The sequence below is a fragment of the Plodia interpunctella genome, chromosome 24 (assembly GCF_027563975.2).
Source record: "Plodia interpunctella isolate USDA-ARS_2022_Savannah chromosome 24, ilPloInte3.2, whole genome shotgun sequence".
In the NCBI taxonomy this organism is placed as follows: domain Eukaryota; kingdom Metazoa; phylum Arthropoda; class Insecta; order Lepidoptera; family Pyralidae; genus Plodia; species Plodia interpunctella.
In genome coordinates this window covers 4191370-4217548 of record NC_071317.1, presented here as the reverse complement: position 1 = coordinate 4217548, position 26179 = coordinate 4191370, and the positions used below count along the sequence as shown (strand labels likewise).

At 35.6% G+C, this 26179-nt stretch overlaps 2 protein-coding genes across 2 annotated transcripts; one reads left to right on the top strand and one right to left on the bottom strand.

Annotated features, from left to right (window-relative positions):
- Positions 1-10785: 10785 nt before the first annotated feature.
- pll (pelle) lies at positions 10786-21316 on the top strand. Its single transcript, XM_053763673.2, has 10 exons — positions 10786-10987; positions 11859-12090; positions 12470-12534; positions 14109-14186; positions 14767-14932; positions 16908-17045; positions 17764-17887; positions 18427-18591; positions 19264-19457; positions 19853-21316. The coding sequence occupies exons 1-10, from the start codon at positions 10871-10873 to the stop codon at positions 20026-20028; spliced, it is 1455 nt and encodes a 484-aa protein (XP_053619648.1). The 5' UTR covers positions 10786-10870; the 3' UTR covers positions 20029-21316.
- A 185-nt stretch (positions 21317-21501) lies between these two features.
- Positions 21502-25636, bottom strand: LOC128680478 (myrosinase 1-like). The gene is made up of 7 exons (XM_053763672.1): positions 25531-25636; positions 24946-25032; positions 23945-24517; positions 23359-23601; positions 22935-23092; positions 22165-22403; positions 21502-21727 (listed from the first exon to the last, which is right to left on the bottom strand). The coding sequence occupies exons 1-7, from the start codon at positions 25610-25612 to the stop codon at positions 21580-21582; spliced, it is 1530 nt and encodes a 509-aa protein (XP_053619647.1). The 5' UTR covers positions 25613-25636; the 3' UTR covers positions 21502-21579.
- Positions 25637-26179: the final 543 nt, after the last annotated feature.

The following is a 26179-nucleotide window of genomic DNA, read 5'->3' as shown; positions in this document are numbered from 1 at the left end:
GAAAGACTATGTCCTTCTCCACGCTTCAAACTACATATATGCAAAATGTTAAGAAGATTGGTGGTCGAATAGATAGAGCGTGAAGAGGTAACAAACTTATTTTCGCATTTATAATTAATATTAGTTAATTAATATTTCGCGACATAAAAAGTAGCCTATGTTGTTCTCCAGACCTCCCAACTATTTCCATACCAAAATCATCATGTCAGAGCATGTTTGTATATACAAAAGGCGGGAAATATAGGATATTTGAGGCAGATAAAGCTAGTAGCAATTATCTAGTTATATATGTATAAGTTTGGTAGTTATATAAGGTGGCAAAGAAAGGCCAAGTATATACGTGCAAATAAAAATACAAATTACCACATAATAAAGTACTATGTATCGGTTCCTGGGGAATATTATTTACCTTTTCTATTAATTATCCATTCATATAAGCGTTATATTTATCACAAAACCAAGTAGAGAAAGTGCGACATAAATTAATAAAATGTCGGACGCAATCTACTTAATAACATGATAAACAAATCAAAATCTTCGTTAGGAACTTATAGTCCATTGTTACACGTTGAAATGACGACTTAATTTATCATAATAGCAAGCAGGGAACACTCGACATGATGGTATAAAAACATGTCGGATATAACCTACTTAATATCATAATAAAATTCGTAGATATATCTTCTCAAATCGTGTTTCTTCTCAAATCGTTAATCTAGTTACCAGAAGGTAATTTACCCTGCTTGATATTATGTTAGATATCAAGCAGGGTAATTTCGACGTGATGATAATAAGTCGGTTGTAACCTACTTAATATCATAATAAAATTCATAGACTTATCTTCTCAAATCGTGTTTCTTCACAAATCGTTAATCTAGTTACCTTCTATTTATTTTAACATAATATCAAGCAGGGTAAATTCGACGTGATGATAATAAGTCGGTTGTAACCTACTATGTATATATCATAATAAAATTCGTAGACATATCTTCTCAAATCGTGTTTCTTCTCAAATCGTGTTTCTTCTCAAATCGTGTTTCTTCTCAAATCGTGTTTCTTCTCAAATCGTATTTCTTCTCAAATCGTTAAGAAGCTTCTAGTTACCTTCTATTTATTTTAACATAATATCAAGCAGGGTAAATTCGACATGATGACAACATGTCGAATATAACCTACTTATTGTTATGATAAAAATGTTTATATTATTTTTCCTTTTAGTAGATGAAGATGTAACATACATGATAACAAGTAGGAAAAATGCGACATGATGATAAACATGTCGGATGTGACCTACTTAATATCAGGATAAATGTTTGTTGACGTTTCGGCTTGTGTCTGCGACCACGGCGACTGCAACGTTCTACGAAACATCAGCTATATAAAGAAGTTCGTATGTTTAAACGTGGGTACATACGGATCAAAAATTATACATATATATATAATAGCCATTCCGACTCGACAAGATGAAGAACATAAATATTGTTTTTTGTGAACAAGTAGAATGGGAAGAAAGATCTTTCTTCCCATTCTGCTTCAACGTAAAGTATTTCAACTGCATTGTATTGTGTTAAAATCTGTACAAAATGAGTATTTCTTGTATATTATATACTAGCTGCTCGGCCCGGCTTCGGTCGAGTAAAAACATAATAAATGATACTCCTAAACCTTCATTAGGAATCACACCATCCGCATAAAAATCCGTGCTGCCGTTTCTGAGTTTATCGCGAACAGACAGACAGACGGACGCGGCAGAGGACTTTGGTTTCTAATAAGTAAGGATTTGTATAGCAGCTCTTGTAACGTAGTACATTTTATACAGTCTCTTCTTCTGTGCTATCTTCCATCAGAATGTGGAAGAAACCCGAATTTTATTCCTCAGTCGTTACGCATTGGAATCCAATATAATTCGCCTACGTTCTTCTCCATTTCAATATCCACTTATATTATACAAATACATTAATTTTAAAACCATAACTACTTACCATTGATAGAATATCCTATAATATGCTCCGTGTGCTCCAAAATCGGTGCAAGCTGCAACACTATGAACTCACCAGTTATAATTACTATCTCTCTCTCTCTCTCTGTTCCTGGTATTTCCTCAGCCGTTAAGCGTCGGGGCCCAGAGTCCGCTGATCTATTCACTACTTATATTCACTGTCACAGTATGTAAGACACTGATTTGACAACAAAAATGTACAGTTAATATATGCATTCAGAAACAAACAATATGCTTAAACCCATAATTAACTAATCACCCTATTCTTCATTCGCCCTTATAGTAAAAATAATGTTTACCTAAACATTTATTAATATTATTGTTTATTTTTAGCTTTAATTGAGTCTTTAACTAATGGTTTTGTTTTGAAAGTATTTAATAAATAATTCTTATTAAGTAGCTTATTTTTTGTACTTATATTATTGTGATTTATTATTGATATTGTTCCGTGTGGTACCGCCGCTCGCGTACTCGCGTGGCATTCCCAAGAAGGGTTGATGTCATGTAGAAAGACCGTTGTAAAATCACACACACAAAAATTCTAGGACTTTACTTGATTATATTATTTACTTCTATAAAAATACAACAATATAACGATTGTAGATTAACGTGAAGTATGCTTTGGACATACATAGTTAAATATTACATTGTAAATATGCAAATGTGTTGTTTTACTGTCGCACTTTACAAAATTTGTCAATGACAGAACGAGACAAAACATACCTATTTTATGTTCTTTACGAATGATATATATAAATGTAAACATTTTTATGGATGTACGTATGTTTTTTTACTGAATATCACAAAAAGCTACTAGACGGATTATAAAGTTGTCAATCGGTTTAAAATATTTGATAATTTATCGACTACAAACAAATTAATCTTTCTCTTTATTATATTACTTCATATTTTCAGATTTTAAATATTGAAAGAAATCGGAAAAGGATAGCTAGGTCTTGGTTATTAATAAAACACGGTAGGTAATGTAAAAGTATTTTATAATTAAAATAATTACACGGAGTTTACTTAAACGAGGTTAAAGTAGGTACTTACAATAAATCTTTTGATGTTAATAAACACAAACATTTAACTACATAATAAGTACTTTATTAATTTCAATGAAAATTAAAGCAAAGGTGTGTAAAACAAAGCGAAACGGTGGTGGTATAATGGTTAAGACGCCTGTGGATCGAAAGATCCCAGGTTCGGATCCTACTCGTGCCACATGGGTTTGTATACCAATCTGACTCGTATAGTAGTTCTCAAAGACTACCATACCACTTGCTTTCATTGAAGGAAAATATCGTGAGGAAACCTAGCTGCACACTGGTTGATTATTAACTTGTGTGTGAAATAGAGAAGACAATGGCCGCCAATAAAGTTGATGTGTGTGTTTCATTCTACGTAATGACCACGACCCTCAGCCGGGAATACGACTATGAAAAGAATAAATGCAAAACAAAAAAAAATATTTAATAAACAAAAACATTTTATATTTAATAATATACCTAAGTCGCTGTGTGTCTCGTCCCGCAAACTTGTCCAACATTCTTCTTCCTGCTATGTAATGTAGAATTGTAGATATCCCGTACCGTTTCCTACATATTATGTGCCATCATGTTTTTCGCAATGTGGCCCGTCCCGTTACCCACTACGTGTCTCCTTCCCATTTCCCGCTCCGACTCCCACTCCCGCTTTCTGCAACACGTGCCGTCCCATTTTCCATGACGTTTTACGTCCCGGTTTTTTATTAACCACAAACATAAATTAAACATTTTTTGCATTGAAGTACTATTACTGTTAATTACTATAAAAAGTAATAAGTAATTTCAACGATTTAGCTATCGCGGTTCATGAGATATAGCCTAGTGACAGACAGACAGACATACAGACGTTGCCCGCGGCTTCGCCCGCGTGATGTGTCTTTGCTCTGTCTACACCGTAAGAGATAAAGTCGTGTAAAATAGGTTTCTATATAGAAAAAGTCTAGCAGGGTCTAATCACACGATCTTTTTGGCCTTGAAGAATTGACCTCGAAGGGCCACCTCGTCTGCTGTAAAATGGACGACGTAATGCGCGCAACGTTTGCACTGACGAACACCCAGGCTTTGATATAATCATAACAACCCCATTCCACCCTAATAGGGATGATGGTATTGCACTTCCACCACGTTAGATTTCAAATACTATTACTACTATATTATTCGTAATCAGTGGTCCGCATAACCGTACAAACAACACCCATGCTGATATTTGACTTTGTTAGCCCCTTTTCCCCCATTTAGGGGTAAATTTTTGAAAAATCCGGAGACCCGTATTTACTCATTTATTGATAGAAGTAATCCTGTAAAGTTTCAAACAAAACAAATTAACTAATCTGGTTTCCCCATACGAACTTTGACCCCCCTTTCACCCCCTTAGAGGGTGAATTTTGAAAAATCCTTTCTTAGTGCACCCCTAGGCCACATAAGGAACCTACGTGCCAAATTTGAAGTTTCTAGACCCAGCGGTTTAGGCTGTACGTTGATATGTCAGTCAGTCAGTCATTCAGTTTGTTCTTTTATATATAAGAAATTATTACGGATTATACTAGATCGTGGCGGATTCCATTAAATTCTAATTCAAAAATACTTCATAATGACTATATACTTAGTATAAAGCAAAGTCGCTTCCTGTTGTCAGTCTGTCCCTATGTATCACAGACCATTTAGACACGGTCTGTGCTATGTATGCTTAGATCTTATGTTTAAACCTACGCAACGAATTTTGACGCGGGTTTTTTTAACAAATAGTGTGATTGAAGAGGTAGGTTACGGTGAATAATTTATTATGGTTTTACCCGAACGAAACCGGGCCGAGTCGCTAGTTAACTATATAAAAATGGACAAAAAATTGCTTAAATTATAATGAAATCCGTCTGCTGAATTTCTGTCTTCCAAGCTCCGAATTTCTTATCTTCTTCAATAATTTTCCATCTTCTTTCTGTCAATCGTCGAATATAGTCAAGCGAGTTCATTTTGCGATCGTCAAAACGAGCAAACGGAGACACACTGCCCGTTAGTGACGGTCACAAACCAACTTCGCTTAACAAAACACCGTTTCTTGTCTTTACTTTCTTCTTCCGCTGGCTGGAAGAAATTGCATTGATAAGTCCGCCTTTGCGCTCATTTATGTTTGAATACCTTGTTGTAACTTGTGACTCCTTTGTGAATGGTCCAATAAAGAGTTCATCTATCTATCTATCTTGTTGAAAATTTGTATACAGCTGTATCAAATGAATAGGAAATAACTGAAAAATTAATTTAAAGTCGCAAACATTACCATGTTCTGTCTCATCTGAGCGTTTTCCCGGTTTCTTCCTCAGTCATTGAGCGTCGGAGCCCAGGGTCCGCTACTTGACAACAATTAATGAGTAAACATTATCATGCTTGTAAAAATGGTGTGGAGAATGGGGGTGGTGACGAGTTGAATTCGGGTGACACTTCTTTGTAAGAAAATTATTGAATTATAACAAGCTGCGACCCAGAGCTTCGCTCCCATGGAAATATCGGGATAAGAAGTACCGTAAGTACGTTGCTCGGTAATGTAGCTTCCTGCTATGAAAGAATTACTACCTTTACAAAATACTTATTAGAAGTAGTAGACCGATGGTTCTGGAGGGGTAACTAGTTTTAGTGTACAATCAATAAATCATCAAAAACAATCTGATACTCAGATATACTGCCCATTGTCCTGAAAAATAAAACAGATCTTCAATAAAATTACAGTGTTTTTTACAAAAAAAAAATAACGCTTTTATATAATCGTCACTTGTTGAAAACGTGACAAAATAATCATAGCCGTGCCATAAACCGTTGAGGGGTTCCCTGGTTCGGAGCCGATCCTAGATGCGCCGTTAGGTCACGCTAAGACAATAATGCATTGTCATGGAAACTGAAGCGACGTGGAAAATTTGGAATCTATAGCGCCAGCGCAGAGAGATGAAATTGAATTAGCTTGCAAGATTTAATATTATCTAAACGGACGGAACATACTTATGAAACTATATAAAAGCTGGTACAAATGAAGCATTTTGTACAAGTAAACCTTGTTTACGTTTAATTCATGCAACTGTTCGGTAGTTTTTGGATACCTACATCTACATTCTACATCCACAATCTATATCAGACGATAAAACAATGTAACAACTGAGTAAATAGACAAAATAAGTGGGACTGTAATGACAATTTAGTTAAAACTCGCATTAAGAACCCTCGGCGTTGTGTTTTGTTACACTTGTGTTGATGTACTTATAGGAAATACTTTCACAATCTAAGTATTTCAAATTATGAAATGACTAGCTGAACCTGGTGCTTCCCTTCCGTGGGAACTTCGGAGTAAAAAGTAGCGGAGCAAAAAGGGTGCTCGTTGGTACGTTTTTGAAACAGTGGACGTGGCTAACGACTATTATTTAGAGGTATACATATCTTGAAACTTTGCATAAACGATACACACAAAGTACCGTATAAATTAAGTATTTTGTAACAGCCTATATGATTGGTAATTAGAATTATGTTGAATATGCAATTGGAAATTAAACTAGAATCCTTACGTATATTATAAAACAAAGTCCTCTACCGAGTCAGTCTGTCTGTTGCAATAAACTCAAACCTACTGGACGGATTTTCATGCGGTTTTCACCAATAGATAAGAGTGATTCCTAAGGAAGGTTTAGGGTTGTAATGTTTACCCAAGCGAAGCCGGGACGGGCCGATAGTAGTAAATAAAATTGGGAGGAGACAAGACCAAGTTTAGCAGGCGTCCATCAGGCTGCGGCGACCGCTTTCATTCAGATAGACCGGACGGGTGCCTATTTGCCAGTAATATGTAATAAGGTAAAATAGTAACTTACATGACGATGTTCAGTATAGATGTGTTTCAGTAAGTGGTTGGAGTATAACTGAGACGGGTTGCGCATGCGGCGCGTCAATGTAGGCCTCGGGAACGGCGCCGCGCAGCCTTCGCCGCACAGGGACGTACTAACCAAGATTTGTATTTTATTTAGTTAGTTTTATAGAGTTACTTTAATATAAATATAAAAGAGTTATACAAGGTCGGATGTCCGCCATAGTAGTTATATTTTTCCATCCCAAAAAGGGACCACAGATCATTTTGATTTCTCTATGGACTTTGTAATTTTTTAAAACTTTTTGTCTGATTTGAACTAAGTAGACTTTTTCTTAATTTGTTGTTTTCTTATTACTTTATACCGTTTTAAATTACAGACAGATTTATTTATTTATCTATTTGTGTACACTAAAAGCTTAGCTTTTACCATAACGCGTGAATATTTCACGGAAAATTTGCTAATGTACCTGGAATGAAAATTAACCTTTCCATACTCTTCAAATTTTAAGAGATTGGTTAAGAGATAAAGCGTGAATTCAACAAACAAACAAATAAATAAACAAACAAACTCATTTATAATATTAGTTAGCATAAGATTAATAAGATGTGATAGTTAAGATGGTAGACCTATAACTCGTAGTAATAATAACATGATAAACATAAGACTACAAGGGTGCTTCTCATTCCAAAAGAAATCTCTTCCAATAGACCTGTTAGAGGAGAGGTGTTACTTAAACAGTGTTACAGACATCACATGGAATTAGTAGGTACTCCTGAGTAGGTACTTACTAATTCCTACTAGTTTGAGTCAGTGATAAATTTGTAACCATGAAATTAGTAGTTGCAGATTTATCACAAACTGACTCACACTCAATCGCGCTCCGTCAGTTTGACGTCCGTAGAAAGACAACGCAGAAATTGTATGAAGTTTCGATTTACGTCAACGCACGTTAGTGTCAAACCCTATACAAATAACAGAGCACGACAGACCTACAACGTGGTGCGTCGTCGCAACGGAGCGCGACTGAGCAGTGGGGCATTGCCATGGGCATGGCTCTCTAACATAACCCTTCTTTACACTGTGGTAAAAGCTCGTGAGTGCAGCCCTGTCGTCGTGTGGTTTTGTGTGTATTCAAGTGTCTATGTATTTGTTCTAATTCGATGTACGTAACTCGCAACGGAATTAAAAATGTAATTTTCTATATTCACAGCAGATGTGTCACCTGCTCTTGTTAAATATTTCTTTAAACATTTACTTACCTATGTAGATATCTTGATAAATGATCCTATATCGTAATCTAATTTAGAATATTTAGACTTTAACACGGACTTATTAGAATTACTAAAGGGCTTGGATAAAAACTAAATTTTGGAGGACACCAAAATTTCTTGACAAAAAGCTTTGATCGAGTAAGTTTAAGTAGTCATATTGTAGTTATGGTACTTCGTTGATAATATTGATAAGTAGATACTTATAAGACTACACCTCGATCCAAGCTTTCATATACGTATGATATAAAAGGGCGCTCTCGGCGCTGTTGAATCAATTCATGAGGCACAGTTAGACTCAAGGTCAAACTCAAACCCGGGACCTTCTGGGCGGTGTCGGCCCTAGACCACGGTTTCATGCGATGCAAAAGTACGCGCCATCTCTCTTCCTTCCTCAGCCGTTGAGCGTCGAAGCCCAGGGTCCACTTTCCTACTTTTTAAAAGCTTTTATTTTCGTCTCCACTTCGCACGGTCGTCGGCATTTTAGTTAGCTGGGTCGCTGAGTTGCTCACACAGGAAATACAGGAAAATATACATACATACACACACAATACAGGAAAATACATTACTGAAATTAAGTAAATTATTGATATATTTCATGTTAACTTAGGTATTTAATAAAAAAAGAATTTCATGGAGTTCAAAAAGGGTGGATACGCGCGTGTGACACCTTCGGTGTTGCAAGCCGCCATGGGCTGCGGTGACCACTTCCCATCAGGTGGGCCGTGTGCATGTTTGCTTGCTCAGTCAGGAATAATTAAAAAGTAAGGTTTACGGTTAAAAGTGATAATGTAGGTACATTTATAATTTTGATAAAGAACTACTGATTGCATTTGTACCACTTTTAATGCAAATAAATTATCATTCATTCATTCGTTTGAAAAATTAAATAAATTTTTCATTTCAAAATTGAGGACGAGAATATTTTTAATAATTTCGACAAACTAAATATAAGTAACTATTTACACTAAGCAAATTACACATTAAGTAGGTACCTACTTCTACCTAAATGTAAAGACAACACCGCAATGTAGTTCTCATTACACAAACGATATTGATTTAGGTCACTCGTTAGTATTATTCAAATAATCGATTATTCTTTGCCGATAACAAAAATGTTAACATTTGTTCAAACAACGTAGCTCCTACTTACATAGCGGTCTGGCCCATATTCACAAGGTCCTAATTTAGATTATATTTTTTATGTCAAAAATTATTACAGCCCTGTAAGGGATAAAGGAACTAGACTTCATAAGGAACCTACATTACCGAATTAAATTTCAGCTTTCGGTAATTTTTTGCTTTTGTACGCGGCTTCACCTGCGTGAATTTCTCTGCGAAAGCGGAACGGACATTATTTTTATACGAACTTTCACTCCCCATTATAGTAATTTGGGGGTTGATTTTTGGAATAAAAGTAGCCTGTGTTTGAATGAGGGTTTTTAATCACATGCATGCCAAATTTCATCAAAATAGGTCAGCGTTTTAACCGTGAAAACGGACAGACGCTTTCGTATTTATAATCAGCGGCCCGACCCGGTTCACTCGGGTAAAACTCATATAAATTACCTTCTACAAGAATCACACTATCTATTTGGTGAATACAAAAATCCGACCAGTACCTAACATAGGTTATTAGTTTATCGCGTTCATACAGAGAACGCGAAGAGAAACAGACAGACACGACATGGCGATTTATTTTTATAATTTCTTCTTGCATGTTGCTAGATTTGCAAAATTCAATCTAATCTATGTACCTATAGCGTAAAGTGGCACATGCATCTTGCGTTACGCGGTTCTCGTGACCGCAAGGCGAATTAGATACACTTTGTTTGTTGTTGGTTCAAGCAGATAGATTAGATATATACCATGTGGTAGCTGTATAGGCTGAGACACGGGTAGAATATAACCTGGAATAAAAAGTACCCTATGTCTTAACATAGGGTACTTTTTATTCCGAAATTCTAACCTGCCCCGGGGGCAGGAAGTAATTTATATTTTTAGTAAGAACGTCTCATAAATTAATTTGGCAGAATGCTTTTCTATATCTTTGCATTGAATGAAGAATTATTTAAAAACTAGGTACTTTTATTGTTGCCTTAACCTGTGGTTTGTCGGTTTAACTATTTGTAGAAATAAAACTAATGAAATTGGTTCAGGAAATTATTTTTTTATTTTTTTTTTACTTTAGTATTGTAAAGTATAAGTAATGGCGAGCTTCATGTTCTTAATTTATATAATATATGGTCCCTCCCTCTACATTATCTTTGTAACCAATATGACTGATTGCAAATATAGTCTTTCAATTCAATAATGTTTTATTGTGAAGATTCTCACGTTACAAGTATATATATATATATATATATATATATATCATCACAAGATCTATTTCAACGGAATAAACGATTGTTTCATTTTAGAATTTTTATTTGTTCACTTGGGTTGTTGTGTGCAATATAATAATATATTTTTTTTTGTAAAATAAATGTTTTCAAAATTATGGCAACATTTTACCATCATTCAATCTTGTTCATTTACCATTTAACAGCTGACTTGACAGCTTGTTGCTGTCCTTGTCATTTTCGATTCTACTACTTGTTTACGTCATTTCATTCCATTCATGAATTTCATTCATCAATCAGTCAGCCACTTGTTGTCTGTGTTGAGTGTTGCTCTTTTTTTTTCTCGTGTTATTTTTAAAGAAACCTGCGAAAAATGTATATTTACGATCTGCCGTTTGAAATAAACAAGGAATTATGTAGATTGCTTGATAACGATGACGACTGGAAAGAACTGGCAGGAGCTATGCAGTATTCTGCTTTCGAAGTTAATGTAAGTTATCTTCATGTGTACATATTAATAGCATTTGGGCTTTCCCAATAACATAATAAAGCGGTAACGTTTTCTGTGACTTACTTATTATCCAAGTGGGATTTACTTAAATAATTTATGTTAATTTACACCTTTAGTCGAATATATAATGTTAAATTTCTGTTACTTATGTATTATGTACATTTAGACCAAAATGGGACTTTTAACAAAATGTAAAAAGTATTTCGTACATTATAGAAAGTTTCCTTTCGAATAACTTAAATTGTTATCATTATAATTCAAAGTTAGCAATCCATAGCAATTGTAACTATATCATAGGCTTTTTATAGTTCCAGATTCACTCAGGTCTCAGGTAAAACCATAATAAATTATACACCTGTTTCCTCAGGAATTAACACTAACTATTGGTGAATGAAATGAAAACCACATAAAATGTCTGATACCTTGTTTATTACTAGCACATAGATGCATCAGGGGAACTTCTTTTTATAAATGTAAGGATATATACATGGCATAATCATGTCTTGTCTAATGTCTGTGCTAATATAAATCCCTCTTACTATTTTCTTTATAAATGTATCATGCTTACTTAAAGATACTTGTTTTTAACCTGTTGAATGTGCAGAATCGAGACACAATAGATATACAATTGTTTGACTGGCGCATTTCTACATATAAGGTAGATAGACGTTGAGGACATATTTTATATGCATGAATGCTACAATCTACAAATATGCATAAAATTTACTCATAATTGATACACCTTGCTTTTCATAAGAGAAAACCTCATTAAAATCAATTACTTTATTGGCATTCAAATCAAGACAATGACTAACACCACTCATATAATTAAGATTTTTTTTTATTTTAGGAAATAGAACAAGTGGCCCGTCGACAAGCTTCGTCTCCAACCGGCCAGCTCTTCAAATGTTGGGGCCAACTGAACCACACAGTCGAAGAACTCTTCATTCTCCTGTACCGAATGCCGTATGTTCCGGCTATGAAGTGTCTATTGCCCATTGTAGATAGTCGCTTTCACAGTCTTTTCAGTAAACATATTAGTCGGAATGGCTTGGGAGGCAAAGATAGTACAGCTATTTTTGGTAAGTTGAATTATATGTAATCAGTTCTGCTTTGATCATTTATCAAATAAGAGATTATTACAAGAGTAATAACATGTTAAAAGCTATCCCAAATTGATTTATTACAAAATTACAACAAAAAAAAAATTGTAGATAATCAACCATAGTTTATTTATTCGTCATGATGTTTACCTTCACCGGAAGCAAATGGTGGTTGAAAACTCTACACATGAGTCAGATTGGTGTACAAGCTCATGTGTCACGAGTAGGATTCAAACATGGGACCTTTCGGATCACAGGCGGGCGTCTTAACCATTACACCACCACCACTTCTGACGTAGATAATATCAAGTGAAAATAATTCGGAGAATAAAATTCAAAAGCACTTATTACTTTACAGATAATGCCAAGAAGCAAAAACTAAAAACAGATGAGTCATCTATTCCTCTGCCTGTTTTGGAAAAGGTAAAGCACTTATTTATTACTTGTTTGCCCAAAAGAATAGATATATATATATATACTATAACGACGACCTCGGCGCAGTGGTAAAGTGAGTGCCCCTGAACCGAGAGGTCCCGGGTTCGATCCCCGGTCAGGTCGTGGTGGAAAATGATATTTTTCTGATTGGCCCGGATCTTGGATGTATATATATGTATAATCTATATATGTATTTGTTATAAAATATGGTATCGTTGAGTTAGTATCCCATAACACAAGTCTCGAAATTACTTTGGGGCTAGCTCAATTTGTGTGATTTGTCCCAATATTTATTTGTTTATTATTTATAAATATGTGTATTTCTTGCCACAATCCTGCTGCGAATTTAATCAATCATCTTTCATTTAACGGTAACAGTAAGTATTGCATCTGTTAAGATGTTTAGCCAATAGCTTCTCCAACTGTACTCCACTATTGTAACTGAGAAGGTATAAAGTTTTCTAGCTATATTTTTTCTGCGTTTAGTCGTTTTTCTAAGTGATATATGTATTGTTATACCTTATGTACAGTTGTTGTTCTTCAACAGTTTCAAGTTAATAGGCGGAGTCTTGTAATTAGTATAGTTTTATATATTGAGACATTTAACTTTATCCTATATTTCGCTGTAAAACCCCGAAAATAAAATGAATAAATAAATAAAAATAGAACCCTTCTAGGATCACTTTTTGTCCGTCTGTCTAGACCTTTTTTCTAGAAATGATGTATATGTATGTATGCAAATAAAACTTGTTCTTAATACCACGCAATAAGATCATATTTTTCTTGTTCGAATTCGTTTGCTACCTTTGAAGATAATACATATTTTGTGGTCACAATTTAAACATTGAATGACGCACCTTCAGAATTTCGATGTGGTATTGTATTCTAACAATACTATCGTTTTATTGATCTAAATACCAAGAAATATCTTGGTATTAGTGTATTATGACTAGTACATTATTTTATTTACCTCATTAAAATTACTAATTTATTCCAATAAAACACGTCATACTACTTTTTAAGTTTTGGCTGTGGCGTTTCAAAACCCAGGGTTTGTTAGTTAAAGTTTTGTTTGGAGTTGGAGATTTGGCTGATTTACGACCGGCCGCCTGCCTGACGTCAACCCTCCATGGGAATTCTCTTGGTTCCTCTTTTGACTGACCGAAGAAGTGGTTCTAATTTAATAAGTGTTTTCCCGGTTGCTAACCGCTACTAATTTATAAATAAACGAATATTACCAAATAATATTTAGACATACCTATTATTTGCCATTTGTCTTTTATTAAAAACTAGCTTACGCCCGGAGCTGTGCCCGCGGTAGCTTATTCTATTATTTTTACCTCGGGTGACTAACTATATAAATATTCCAAATTAACTATAAATATCAGATTAGAAATCAGAAAGTCTTTCGCATTTATAATATTACTAACTGGTTTGGCATAACTAAGTAACAAACATCGTCACTTTCGTATTTTTAATTCACTGGAGTCATAGAGTCCACGCGAACGGAGTCGCGGACAGCTAGTGTCCGAATAAATAATTTGATAAAGTTTTCCTTCCAGGGTGCTGCGCCGCCGCAGTCGACTTCGAGCAAGAACGGCAACCTGCCTACGGATGAGTCAAGCACTGACTTGAGCAAGGTATGTTGCGGTTACGTGCATATTATTTGGAACCGTGTTTATTACCAAATAAGGAAATGTTACCTACATATATTAAATTAATTAGTCCCGACTAAGCACGACCCTTTTTTATTTAATGTTGCTGACGTTTCAACGGCCTTGCAGTCGCCGTGATAAGTTAATGATATGTGGTTAATTTGTTCGAAGCGCGAAAGTTTAAAAAACACTTGGGAAATGTTATAGTGTGTATAGTGTTAAATAGTGACAGAAATGCAAAAACACAGTTGCAATCTATATAATATACAATGGGCATGCACAATGATAACAAAAGTTCTTCTGTAACATATATCTTGACGTTTGCGCATGCGCGCCCTCGTTCCGTCGTGGTAGCGCTAGTCTCGCAATGTTGCCAGCGCGTAATTCCTCAATAATAGCTGTATGAGTATTTTGTAATAATACCCTATTCAAAACAGTCAAACAATTATACAGACTGGCTCTGGATAAGACAAAATTTAAGGAGTTGACCGCCAACATTCAGTAATGAATAGCCACATAAAGAAGAATATCACCCTGTATATTCATGATATTTGCACCATTGCAGACGGTGTCATCAACGCAAGGCAGCAAGAGTAACGATGTGAACGACGAAATAATGAGGAACGTGCTCACGATCCCGATGCTGAAGTATGAAGACCTGAAGGTAGCCACTGACAACTGGAGCGCAGCCAACCTGCTCGGTAGGGGGGGCTTCGGACAGGTCTTCAAAGGTAACATACATTATACAGGGTTATCTAGTTTAATAAGATTCATAGGTACAGTTGTTCGACGGCCTCGATAAATAGCCGCCAGAGTGACTATGCAGTCTGGGATGTCACCAAATATAATAGAGGCGGTACAGTCAACAGTACATCAAGATACCCTGGATGAACCTCTATGGCGCGGTAATAGCGGCCAGTTTTCAATGAATTTGGGTAGGTTCATGTACTATCGGTGTAAATTAATTTCTTTTTCCAAGACTTTGATTTAGCTCCAGAATCTATAGTCTTAGTCTTCTAAGGTGACATACAACAAAATAATAAACTGACTTACATTAAATATAATTATAGCAAAATCTCCACACATCATTATAATATACTTACATTATTTACACATTGGTTAAATGCAACTATTAATAGGGACAAGAAAATTGCCAATTACATTTTGCGAATACACAAGACATTAAATAAGATCAACGCTCATAATAACAATATCTCAATAGTACATCTCTCTCGCACGGGCTCTCACAGCACTCAGTGGCGACGCCTTGCCTCTTCCTCCGCAGTTCTTCGAAATTCCTGGATTTATACCAAGGCCAGTGATCACTGAGAGATAGAAGACTATTCCCTCTCTTTTCCTCAGGTGGACACAACAACTCTAACGCGTGAGACAGCGCGCGTCCGCAATAATATTGCGGATAGGTAGACACTATCGACGACATCGCCAATACAAAGACGACAACTAGTAATTTCATTATCACTTTTGGATAAATATTATTTCAGATTAGTGGTACTAACAGTAGTTCTATTAAATTAAGTCTGATAGTGTGTGTCGAGATTCAACCCGTTTTATACTGAAAATGCCTTCATTAGTATTCAGAATTTGAATTAACGGTAACAAAATAGAAGTGGCACGTAGATGAGTTATTTTGGGCTTATTATATTGACGGCATTTGTGTTTTTTTTTTAATTGCCTATTGAGTGGCTATTGAGTGATACATATGTCGAACATACACAAACTGATACTGAACACACTTATACACACTTAGCACTTCTATTTCCATTATTATTATATCTGCGATCATAACGCACATGTCGCGGATGCAGCCTTGCCTATCAGTTTAGATAAGTGCACCTGAATATTTCCACTACATTAACCACAAGCATCTAAGTTATATTTACTTCGAAATGCACGTGTTTGGTAATTATGAAATGTCTTAATTGTGCATTGTGTCAAATATTCTACCTACTAAAGAATCTTAATAAGCTATTAATATTATTAATGTGTAACGACCTCTGAAGCCTGTCATCATGCCGGACTGCCATTCTGGAGGTCCCGGGTTCGATCTCAGTCAAGTCAGGATGGAAAATGTTTTTTTCATATTGACCTTGGTCTTGGTTCATGTGGTCCTTCACTTTTTATTTATATTTCAAAAAGACTGGTCGAGATATGTCGTGCGTGACTAAGCGCTGGAAGCTTTTTTGACCAGAGGCTCAGCATTGCAGTGTTTAATGAGCAATGCTACCAGCCATTTGGGCACGTAAGCGCAGAACAACGCCCTTGATGGACTGTACAATTTGTATTTTTATTTCATTAATTTTTTATTTTAGTTTAAAATTTTATTTAATCCTTACCTCTTAAAGACTACTTAGGTACATTGAAACAAGCAACTTTTATTCTACGACTTTTGTGATTCGTAGTTTTTATTTTTCGTATAAAAAAATACAATCTACTTTGCGATTCTACACAATAGTCAAGCAACACGAGACCGTACAGTAGCGTTATTAAGCATTAGCGGAATCGAAATTTAACGTTTTATAGAAAGGTCATTAAAACTAAAAAAATATATCTTTTTTTGTATTTATTACGTTTAGACAAAAGTCGTAGAACAAAAGATGTTAGTCTCTATGTACCTTATGCGCCTTAGGGAGATTATGCGTTAGATACCAGTAATCCTGTATAAAGGAGAACACGTATAACTTTCAGGAGTGTGGCTGAATTCGCTGGTGGCTATAAAACGTCTCCGCGACACGGACGCCCTTAACCGCGAGCTGATCCGAGAACTGTGCCTCAACCAGTACAGGCACGACAATATATTACCACTTTATGGATATAGTTTTGGAGGTAAACATATTATATTCAACTAGCTCTTGCCCGCGATTTCACCCGCATTTATCTGCGAAAACAGAACAGACGATTTTAATACAAACTTTCACCCCCCATTATTGTCATTTGGGTGTTGATTTTTGGAAAATAAAATACTCTATGTTTGAAAGGGGGTCTTTAACTACATGCATATCAAATTTCATTAAAATTAGTCCAGCGCTTTAACCGTGAAAGTGGAACAGACAGACAGATAGACTTTTGCATTTATAAGATTAGCATGGATTATGGGTGTTCATAATAACAGTGTAAAAATTTTGAATGTACGGAAACGACAAAAACATTTATATACCCAAATTCATTCCAATTCGCCCTTATTACAGCTACATAAAGATTATTAGAAAATACGGCAAATCCGCTTCAACTTAGACCCTGTACCAACCGTAAGTTTAATAGAATTCTTAAAGATTTTCCTGTAATCTAACCTGTATTTTTTCAAAAATTTAGAAAATTAAGTGTACAGTAATGGTTTATTTTAAAGTATTAATTGTAGTGTATTTTTTATTAGAAATCGTAAAAGTAATGTGAGATGCCTTTAGGCGGCTTGAATAAATTCTGACACCAGTGTTAGCAATAGCACACTCGATATCAATGAATGAAAGAGAGGATTTTTTGTAAATTTTTGAATCGCATTTTTTTTTATTCGCATTTATCTTTATGTTTTCTACTTCTACACAAGGTGCTGAAGCGTGCCTGGTTTATCAATTCATGGCGGGCGGCTCCTTAGAACAGAAGCTGAGATCCAAGTCCCTCCCGCCGCTGTGCTGGTCGCAGCGATACAGAATCGCACATGGGGTTGCCAGGTTATTATTATTTTTCACTTTAGGTCATATGGTTTTATGATATTATGTATGTATTTAATGCTATATAGCCTAATGGTCATCGAGCCGGACTGATACACTGGAGGTCTTGGGTTTGATTCCTGGTTAGGTCAACATGAAAAACAATCTTTGATGTCTATTCGAAGACCCAGTGAAAAAGTTACTGCGATAATGACAATGCTTTCAAAGATATGATAAATTTGATAAATTAAAGTGACAATAAAAATTACAAAAGGTTTTTTTTTGTAATTTTGTGCAATAAAGTTTTAAAGAAAATAAAATCTCAACTAATATTATAAATGCGAAAGTAAGTTTGTTTGTTACCTCTTCACGCATTATCTACTGGACCGATTGTTATGAAATTTGGTACACGGTTAGAAAATAACCTGGAATAACACATAGGGTACTTTTTATCCCGAAATTCCCACGGGAGAGAAGCCCCGGGACGCATCTAGTAAATGAATAATATTATTAGATTTTTTACTGAGTTAATTAAAACAAATATATATGTAAAATAACAGGGGTCTCCAATACCTCCACACAATGGCGGGCACCCCACTCATCCACGGCGACATAAAACCGGCCAACATCTTGCTGGACCAGTGCCTCATGCCCAAGATTGGGGACTTCGGACTCGCCAGGAAGGGGCCTTATGGTGAGGAGAGAACACATCTTAAAGTGTCCAAGTTAGTATTCCTTTTAGTATACTAGCGACCCGCCCCGACTTCGCACAGGTGCAATATTATGCCATATATATATGAACATTCCACTTTCATTACTTTGTCTATTGAAAAAACCGCATCAAAATCGTCTTAAAGATATTTACTCGTATATATATTCATAGACATTCACAGACATATGCTTAAAAGTAGGCTCCAACAACAAACTTCTTCTTCACCTGCGCTTTGGAAGTCGGCAGTAGACTTAGTTTAAGTAATTTTTGACGTCAATAACTTTATATCATCCTAAATTGAATAAAGAAATTCGAATTTTGTACAGATTTCTAGTTACTGAATAATTTTTTTTTTTTAATTTTTATATAGGGACCGATAGACAGCGAGAAGCGACTTTGTTTTATAATATGTAGTGATACTAATGAAGTGATGTTGCGGATCAGAGACATAGTGGAGTTTAACGGCTCTGTAGTTTCCGCGCTCAGCCTGCGATAGTGGCGGTTAAGGCACTTTCACCGTGTCCGGTCATTGGATGGGTGACCAACAATTTATTATCTTGAGCTCTTCTGTGCTTCGAAAGGCCGTTATTCCCCATTATATCAGTCATCAGAACCCGAAAAAAGTTTAGTCTTTCGCCCTGCACTCATAGGCATTAATATCTACATATTTATTTCTAAATTTCAGAGTCCACGGCACCCGGCCCTACTTACCCGACGAATATCTTCGCTCCCGGTGTCTGTCACCCGCTGTGGACGTCTTCAGTTATGGCGTGGTGATGGTCGAGATAGCTAGTTGTCTGCCGCCCATAGACAGAGCCAGGAAGATACAGCTGCTGAGCGATTATATACAGGATCAGGCGAGAAACAATGTAGATTTGAGTGAGTATAATTTTATAACAAAGAAAACTATATACGACCCACTCTATAACCTAAATAAATAGATTCTCATACAAATTCCGGGACAATCTCATACAAAGCGGCAGAGTGAGCTTTATAGATTTTCTCTCTGTGATTGTTGTATGTATTAAGCGAGAAAACGCTGAAACTGAACGACTATATGCAAGAACATGCGAGAATTTTGTATTAGAAGGTATTTATTATAGGACAAATACACCTTATTTTTCTCATCCAAGCGGTGAGAAACATAAGTGTCTTATAGTGTCTCATATTGGATTTCTCTTTCTCAACTAGTTGATTTAACTAATTACAAATATTTGGAAGTAATTTGTTTTAACGGATAATATACTAAACTACAAAATTATTTTTAATTACAGCATCATTAGAAGATCCAAAACTCCGCGGCACAGCTCACTCGAACCCCGTATTGTGTCGGGAGTTCATATCGGTGGGCGTTCATTGCACGAAATACGATCGCCATCAACGGCCCACGATGTTGGAGGTATACAAACGACTGGATAACCTCGATTTCCCGGGGAAACACTATATGTAGCAAGAAAATTAAAGAACTTACATGTGGCGAGAAATACGCCTTAATTGTAGCGAGAAATTAATGAGAAGGACGCCTTACGTGTAGCGAGAAATTCATGAGAAAGGTCCCTTACGTGTGGCGAGAAAAGTGCCTTTTCTTTTCTACTAAGTAGCAAAAAGATATGCGGATTGAATAAATAGCGCTAAATCTCAGGACATAGGATTTTTGCCTTCGAAAATGATATTGATTTTACATTTTCAAACTAAGGGATATACAGGCGAAAAATTTAGGTTTCTCAATTGGAATAAACTTGGATTTGGCTGAACAGAAAATAAACTTCGACATGCCGTGTGAATTTAAATATTAAATTCTGAGGAATGCTGTGTGTATGAGGGCTAACGCGACTGAAGTCGACGGTAGGGGTACTGTTGTAGAGTAAGGTCCATGTCAAAAATTAACTTGAACTTTCCACGTCAGTTTCCATGAAAATGCATTATAATGATAATCATAATCAGATTGTGCACTAGGATCGGCTCCCGATGAGGGAACTTCCCAACGATTTATTGCACAGAGAAAAAAAAATTTATGCCTCAAATGAAAAAAGATCTTTCATGACAATAAAAGCTTGTGCCGAAAATTACATTTAAATAAAAAAACTTGTCTAAATATAATTTAATGTCATAGCGAACTGGGCAACACTACATTAGCAAGAACGAGATTTTTTTTAAACTGAATTAGTAGATAACAAATGTACAATATCACTCACTCGTTAGTGGCGCCATCTAGTCAGCGAAACGATAACCTTCGCTTTGACCACGAGATCGATAACGCTCGCCTTAGTCTAAAGCCTATAAACTTGTAAACATATCCGACGATATCTTTTCTCGGGAACAAAGTCATAGAACTGAACATAATTATCTAAGTATTATTAATTCTTATTTGATAAGGGTAATAGGAAATTATATTTTGTAATTTTGTATTATTAATATCTCAAGCCTACTTAAGATAGCTTTTAATTAATAAAATTCTCAAGCCATATTTTTTTATACAAAATGTATTTTTTTTTTCTTAACGGAATAGTATTTGAAATAAATATGCTCAATGTTGTAATATTTTTTTGTTGTTGCTTATGAACTGTTGTTGGATGTGTCTTAACATGTGTTTAGACTGGTAAGTGATAATTACTGACTTAAAGTAGATTGCAAATGAATTTAAACTGTATTACATACACTAACTTAATGGTGCTAGATTTTACAATGTTTTTATTGTTAAACGAATATTTTTTGAATAAAATCTTTAATATCTCATAGTAATTTTAATTTTAGTTAACTAAGTTTTAACGAAACTACAACCCTCATAAAAAAGTTAAATCTTACTTTAGGCTAAAATATGTTTTGTCTCGTTCTGTCAATTGATATGTATAAATGTATATAAGTATGTTTTATTCCAGGTTAAATTCTTCCCGTGTACCAAATTTCATAACAATCTGTCCAATAGATTTGAAATAGTATATTTGTCTCACAAAGTTTCGGATTTATTAGTATGATTGCTTACATAACTTATTACAAAAAATCAAAATTCAAGGTTTAGAAATTGTGCCTCAAAATTTGGGTCTAAAGTTCTGGTTGCAACCAAATGCCGGAACCAAAACGCACTCAACCTCGGTCGTCTGGTCTTCATGTTACTGTCGTAGTCAGTTTCAAATATGCCGAATTTTATTCTGCAAAGGGTAAAAAAATATTTCTTTATTTAACCAAACCCGCAGTGGGACATAACAGGCTAACGACAAATATCATCACACTCTTTCGTATTTATTTATAATATTAGTAGGTCGTTAGAATATTCAAAGGACTTATTTTTAAGGACTTAATATAAGGGTGGTTTAATACAGAGAAAGGCTTAAAAATCTCCACACATAGCAAAAATGTATATGTGAATGAAATAATTATGCACAATTGGCTATTCTCTAATTAGTCTAATGAGTACTTACCAAAAGTGACTGACTGCCCTAGGCTAATTATAATGAAAAGGTTCCCAAACATATGTTTGCAGAACATTTATTTATTTACTTGCATTTAGTGATTTGTTTGTCTAGTTGAAATATTTAGGGTGCATTATGGACTCATTAACCTCCAAATTAATTTAAAAAATAAGTACCTCAATCCGTTGACCCATTCGAAATTGTCCATCAAACTCCAAACAGTATACATGGTGACGTTGACACCGTCATCCACAGCGTCTAACACGGAGTCAATGTACCTCATGATGTACCTCACTCTGTCCTTGTCTTGCAGGCCTCCGAGCGTCCCAAAGCCATTCTCAGTTATCATTACAGGAGGGTTGTTGCAGGACTCTTTCACCCAGTTTAGGGCTTGTCTCATACCTTTTGGGATTTCCTGGACAAAATATTATTTTTATATTTTTTTTATAATATATGTATAGTTAACCAGATCAATGGTGCATTGATTAGCGTGCTCGGCCTGTGATAATGGGTTAAGACTCACAATTGTTGTATTGTTTGTTTGACGACCTCGATGGCGCAGTGGTAAAGTGCTTGCCTCTGAACCGAGAAGTCCCGGGTTCGATCCCCGGTCGGGTTATGATGGACAATGATCTTTTTCTGATTAGCCCGGGTCTTGGACTTTTATCTATATATGTAATTGTTATAAAATATAGTATTGTTGAGTTAGTATCCCATAACACAAGTCTTGAACTTACTTTGGGGCTAGCTCAATCTGTGTGATTTGTCCTAATATATTTATTTATTGTTTTGAGCTCCTCCGAGCTTCGAAAGACATGTTAAGCCGTTGGATCACGGTTGTATTTTCCGTTTTGTATTTTGCATATGAGGCGATGTTAAATGTGCGAAATATATTTTTAAATACACTGTATTAGCAGAATATAAACGTACGACAGAAAAATCTTACAGTACAATGAATGATAGCAGCAGGCGTGTAGTTCTTGTAAGAGGAGACAGCCCCCAGGTCGTCGTCAAATGACGGCACAGGGTAAGTGCCCGGGGCGAAGCCCTCGCGCGTATAGAACCGAGTTGAGTAGTGGTTGAAACCGTAAAAGTCGCTTGTACCTGTGGGATATGGTGGATATGGTAGTCGCATTTGATCATCTAAAGAGACCACACTTATAGCGGTGGTGGTCCAGTGGTTAAGACGCTCGCCTGTGATCGAAAGTTCCCAGGTTCAAATCCTACTCGTGCCGTATGTAAAAATTTGACTCGTGGTTATTTGATTCCAGTGAAGGAAAACATCGTGAGAAAAGCTGCACACTGGCTTATAATTATATTTAGTTAGTATATTATATAAGTATTATATTTACGACAAGAAAAAATCTCACCTTTGACAAATTCGATCTCCTCATCTGTAAACTTGGGTAATCTGCTTCTTCCGAAGCCCTGTTCCTTGCTCCTCTTAGCCACCCTCCGTTTGACACTTTCGGGGAAATCCCCATCAGCCGAGAATATCGGGTGCGCGTACAACCCAACTTCGAAGTCCATGGCATCGGAACCTGCTTGGATGTCTTCTGGAGACTCTGTCATGCCCGTGCGGAAATCTGTTGCTATTGTTATGCCGATTGTCCCTGTATTAGGAAACGTCATTTTGAAATATATCGGCTGGCGGTTCCCGCCCTAGAATCTGACCATTGCATGACCTTGATGCAATGAGGCGAGAGAGTTTGACAACTGATAGCTATAGACACCAATAGCATTCCCATAAAGTTGGGACGTCAGGCAAGCGTCAACAAAAATAAGTCTCATCAGAAATTCAAGAAATGCATGACCTTGATGCAATGAGGCGAGAGAGTTTGACAACTGATAGCTATAGACACCAATAGCATTCCCATAAAGTTGGGACGTCAGGTAAGCGTCAACAAAAATAAGTCTCATCAGAAATTCAAGAAATGCAAGTTTCAAACCACTGACCTTTCTGTTGTGGCCTAAACTGCTCATCATACAAGTGCCAAACCCTGGCATGCGCCAACAGCATGTGCTTCGCTGTTATATACTCCCCTACGCCATGGATATTCAAACGCGGCGCCAAATAACTCAATCCATACCCAAACAGCCCTATCTGTTTCGGCTCATTTATAGTAATCCAAGTTTTCACTCGATCTCCGAACGTTTTAAACAAAATTCTCGAGTAGTCTTCAAACCAATTCGCGATCAGTGGATTAGCCCAGCCTCCTAAATCTTGCAATGATTGAGGCAAATCCCAATGATATATTGTCACTATAGGCTCGATACCATTCGCTAGCAACTCATTAATAACATTGTTGTAATATCTGACACCATTATCACTAATTTTGTTAGGAAACCCAGTCGGCAATATCCTAGGCCACGATATTGAGAATCTATAGGAGTCAACGCCAAGGAATTTGATCATTTCAATGTCCCGTTTGTAATATTCGTAAGATTTGCACGCGTCGTCTCCCGTGGTGCCGTCATTTATAACGTTTGGTTTGTGGCTAATTATGTCCCATATGCTGGGTGATTTATCTGAAATACGACATTATTAAGAACTTTAAAAATTAGGATATTATCCTTTGTCTTAAAAAGGGGAGTCTAATGCATTGAAAATATTGCAATCATTATGACACTATATCACCACAGAGTCCATTTCACCGAGGAGCGAACGTCGGATCTTAAAAACATTTTCAAAAACCACTGCTTGTAAAGTGTCAGGTACACATCCCTATTTGTTGTAGATATTTATTAGGTATCGATTCAAGTATGCTTGGTGCTAGGAGCACGACAACTGATATAAAACGTCGCGGATAAACATTTACCGAATTCAAGGAACGCCATACGCTATGATTATGACCAGTCTTTATCACCGAGCGTTTTCTTTCGGTTACCTGTTACGTACTTCCGTCTGTCACAGAATAACTCCCACAGACAAGAAAAGCGGGAAAGACAATACGCACCTGCCACATTCCACGCCCCCTCTATTTGATAAGCAGCTGACGCGATACTTAACTTCATACCATCTGACAGTTTTCTTATTTTCATAGCTGAAATTAAGTAGGTACTTACTTAGTCTTTTTAAATGTTCCATTCCTATTTCGCTTTTGATAACTCAATTTTTGTTTATCGTAGATTAAGGACTTCTTTCAAATATGATATCAAATGCATTTTATTGTGTATCTTACTTAGTAATTATAACAGGTAATACAAAAAAGGATATCTAACTTGTCACTATTAAAATTAGTTACCTATAGTAGATATTAACGTGGAATGAAACACGTCATGGCAAGACTGTATTATTGCCTCGTCCTTTTCAAAAACTCATTATACTAAAAAAATATGTAATTTAATTAAAATAACACTTTATCCGTTCTTGTGTCATAATTTTTATTCTTTCGTCTGGCAAATACCATGCTTATTTTATTTAACATCGAAAATTTTGAGACAATAATACTAGTCGCTAATAAAAGTTTCAAGCCAATTATTATTTCTTTTTAGAATTAATCTACATAAAAAAATATATATAGTACCAACTACAAACTTACTTTCATTTTCAAGTTCGCATAATACCATAACAATTAATTTCACAAGAATAAATAACTTGCTCAGTAGCATGTTCACTTTCATGATACTAATCTAACAATAACTTTATCTATAAGTAATCTTTCTTCAGTAATCATGTTGTGGCTTTAAATAAGATATCATTTATATGCAATTAAGATATTTTACCTATAAACATTTTATTGGTAGTGTTTCTAGATTGCAACACAAACATAAATATTATGACAAAGTTGTGCACTTTATCTATGTCCTTACGCTTTCGATTTTAAATTAAAATTACTTGAGTAAATAATAAGAAATATTTAATAATAAATATAATATCTGAAGATATAAATAACAAATTTATAGCTCAACAAAAAACTGAATAAAAAACTATGAGACAGACTAATAGAGAAAGAGTAATTCACTTACGGGTTAGACAGAGCCGTTACCGATAAAGCAATTACATCGATTAAACAGTCAGCAAGTTTGTTTGTATGTAACAAACCTATGTCGTTATCGGTATATATTTCTTAGTAATTAATGGTTTAATTATTCACAGTTTAATTTCATAGCTGTCTAACGGCCTAGAATAACTATAGTGAGTGTCCACTTGGCCAAGTTACATACCTATTAATTTTAATACGAATCACA

Coding starts and splice junctions, on each gene's coding strand:
- pll (XM_053763673.2), top strand. CDS start 10,871: ATGTATATTTACGATCTGCCGTTTGAAATAAACAAGGAATTATGTAGA. Junction 12,535..14,108: donor CTCTGCCTGTTTTGGAAAAG/GTAAAGCACTTA, acceptor TTTTCCTTCCAG/GGTGCTGCGCCGCCGCAGTC. Junction 18,592..19,263: donor ACACATCTTAAAGTGTCCAA/GTTAGTATTCCT, acceptor TCTAAATTTCAG/AGTCCACGGCACCCGGCCCT.
- LOC128680478 (XM_053763672.1), bottom strand. CDS start 25,612: ATGAAAGTGAACATGCTACTGAGCAAGTTATTTATTCTTGTGAAATTA. Junction 23,602..23,944: donor GTTTAGGCCACAACAGAAAG/GTCAGTGGTTTG, acceptor TTCCTAATACAG/GGACAATCGGCATAACAATA. Junction 22,404..22,934: donor CTGCTATCATTCATTGTACT/GTAAGATTTTTC, acceptor TATTTTGTCCAG/GAAATCCCAAAAGGTATGAG.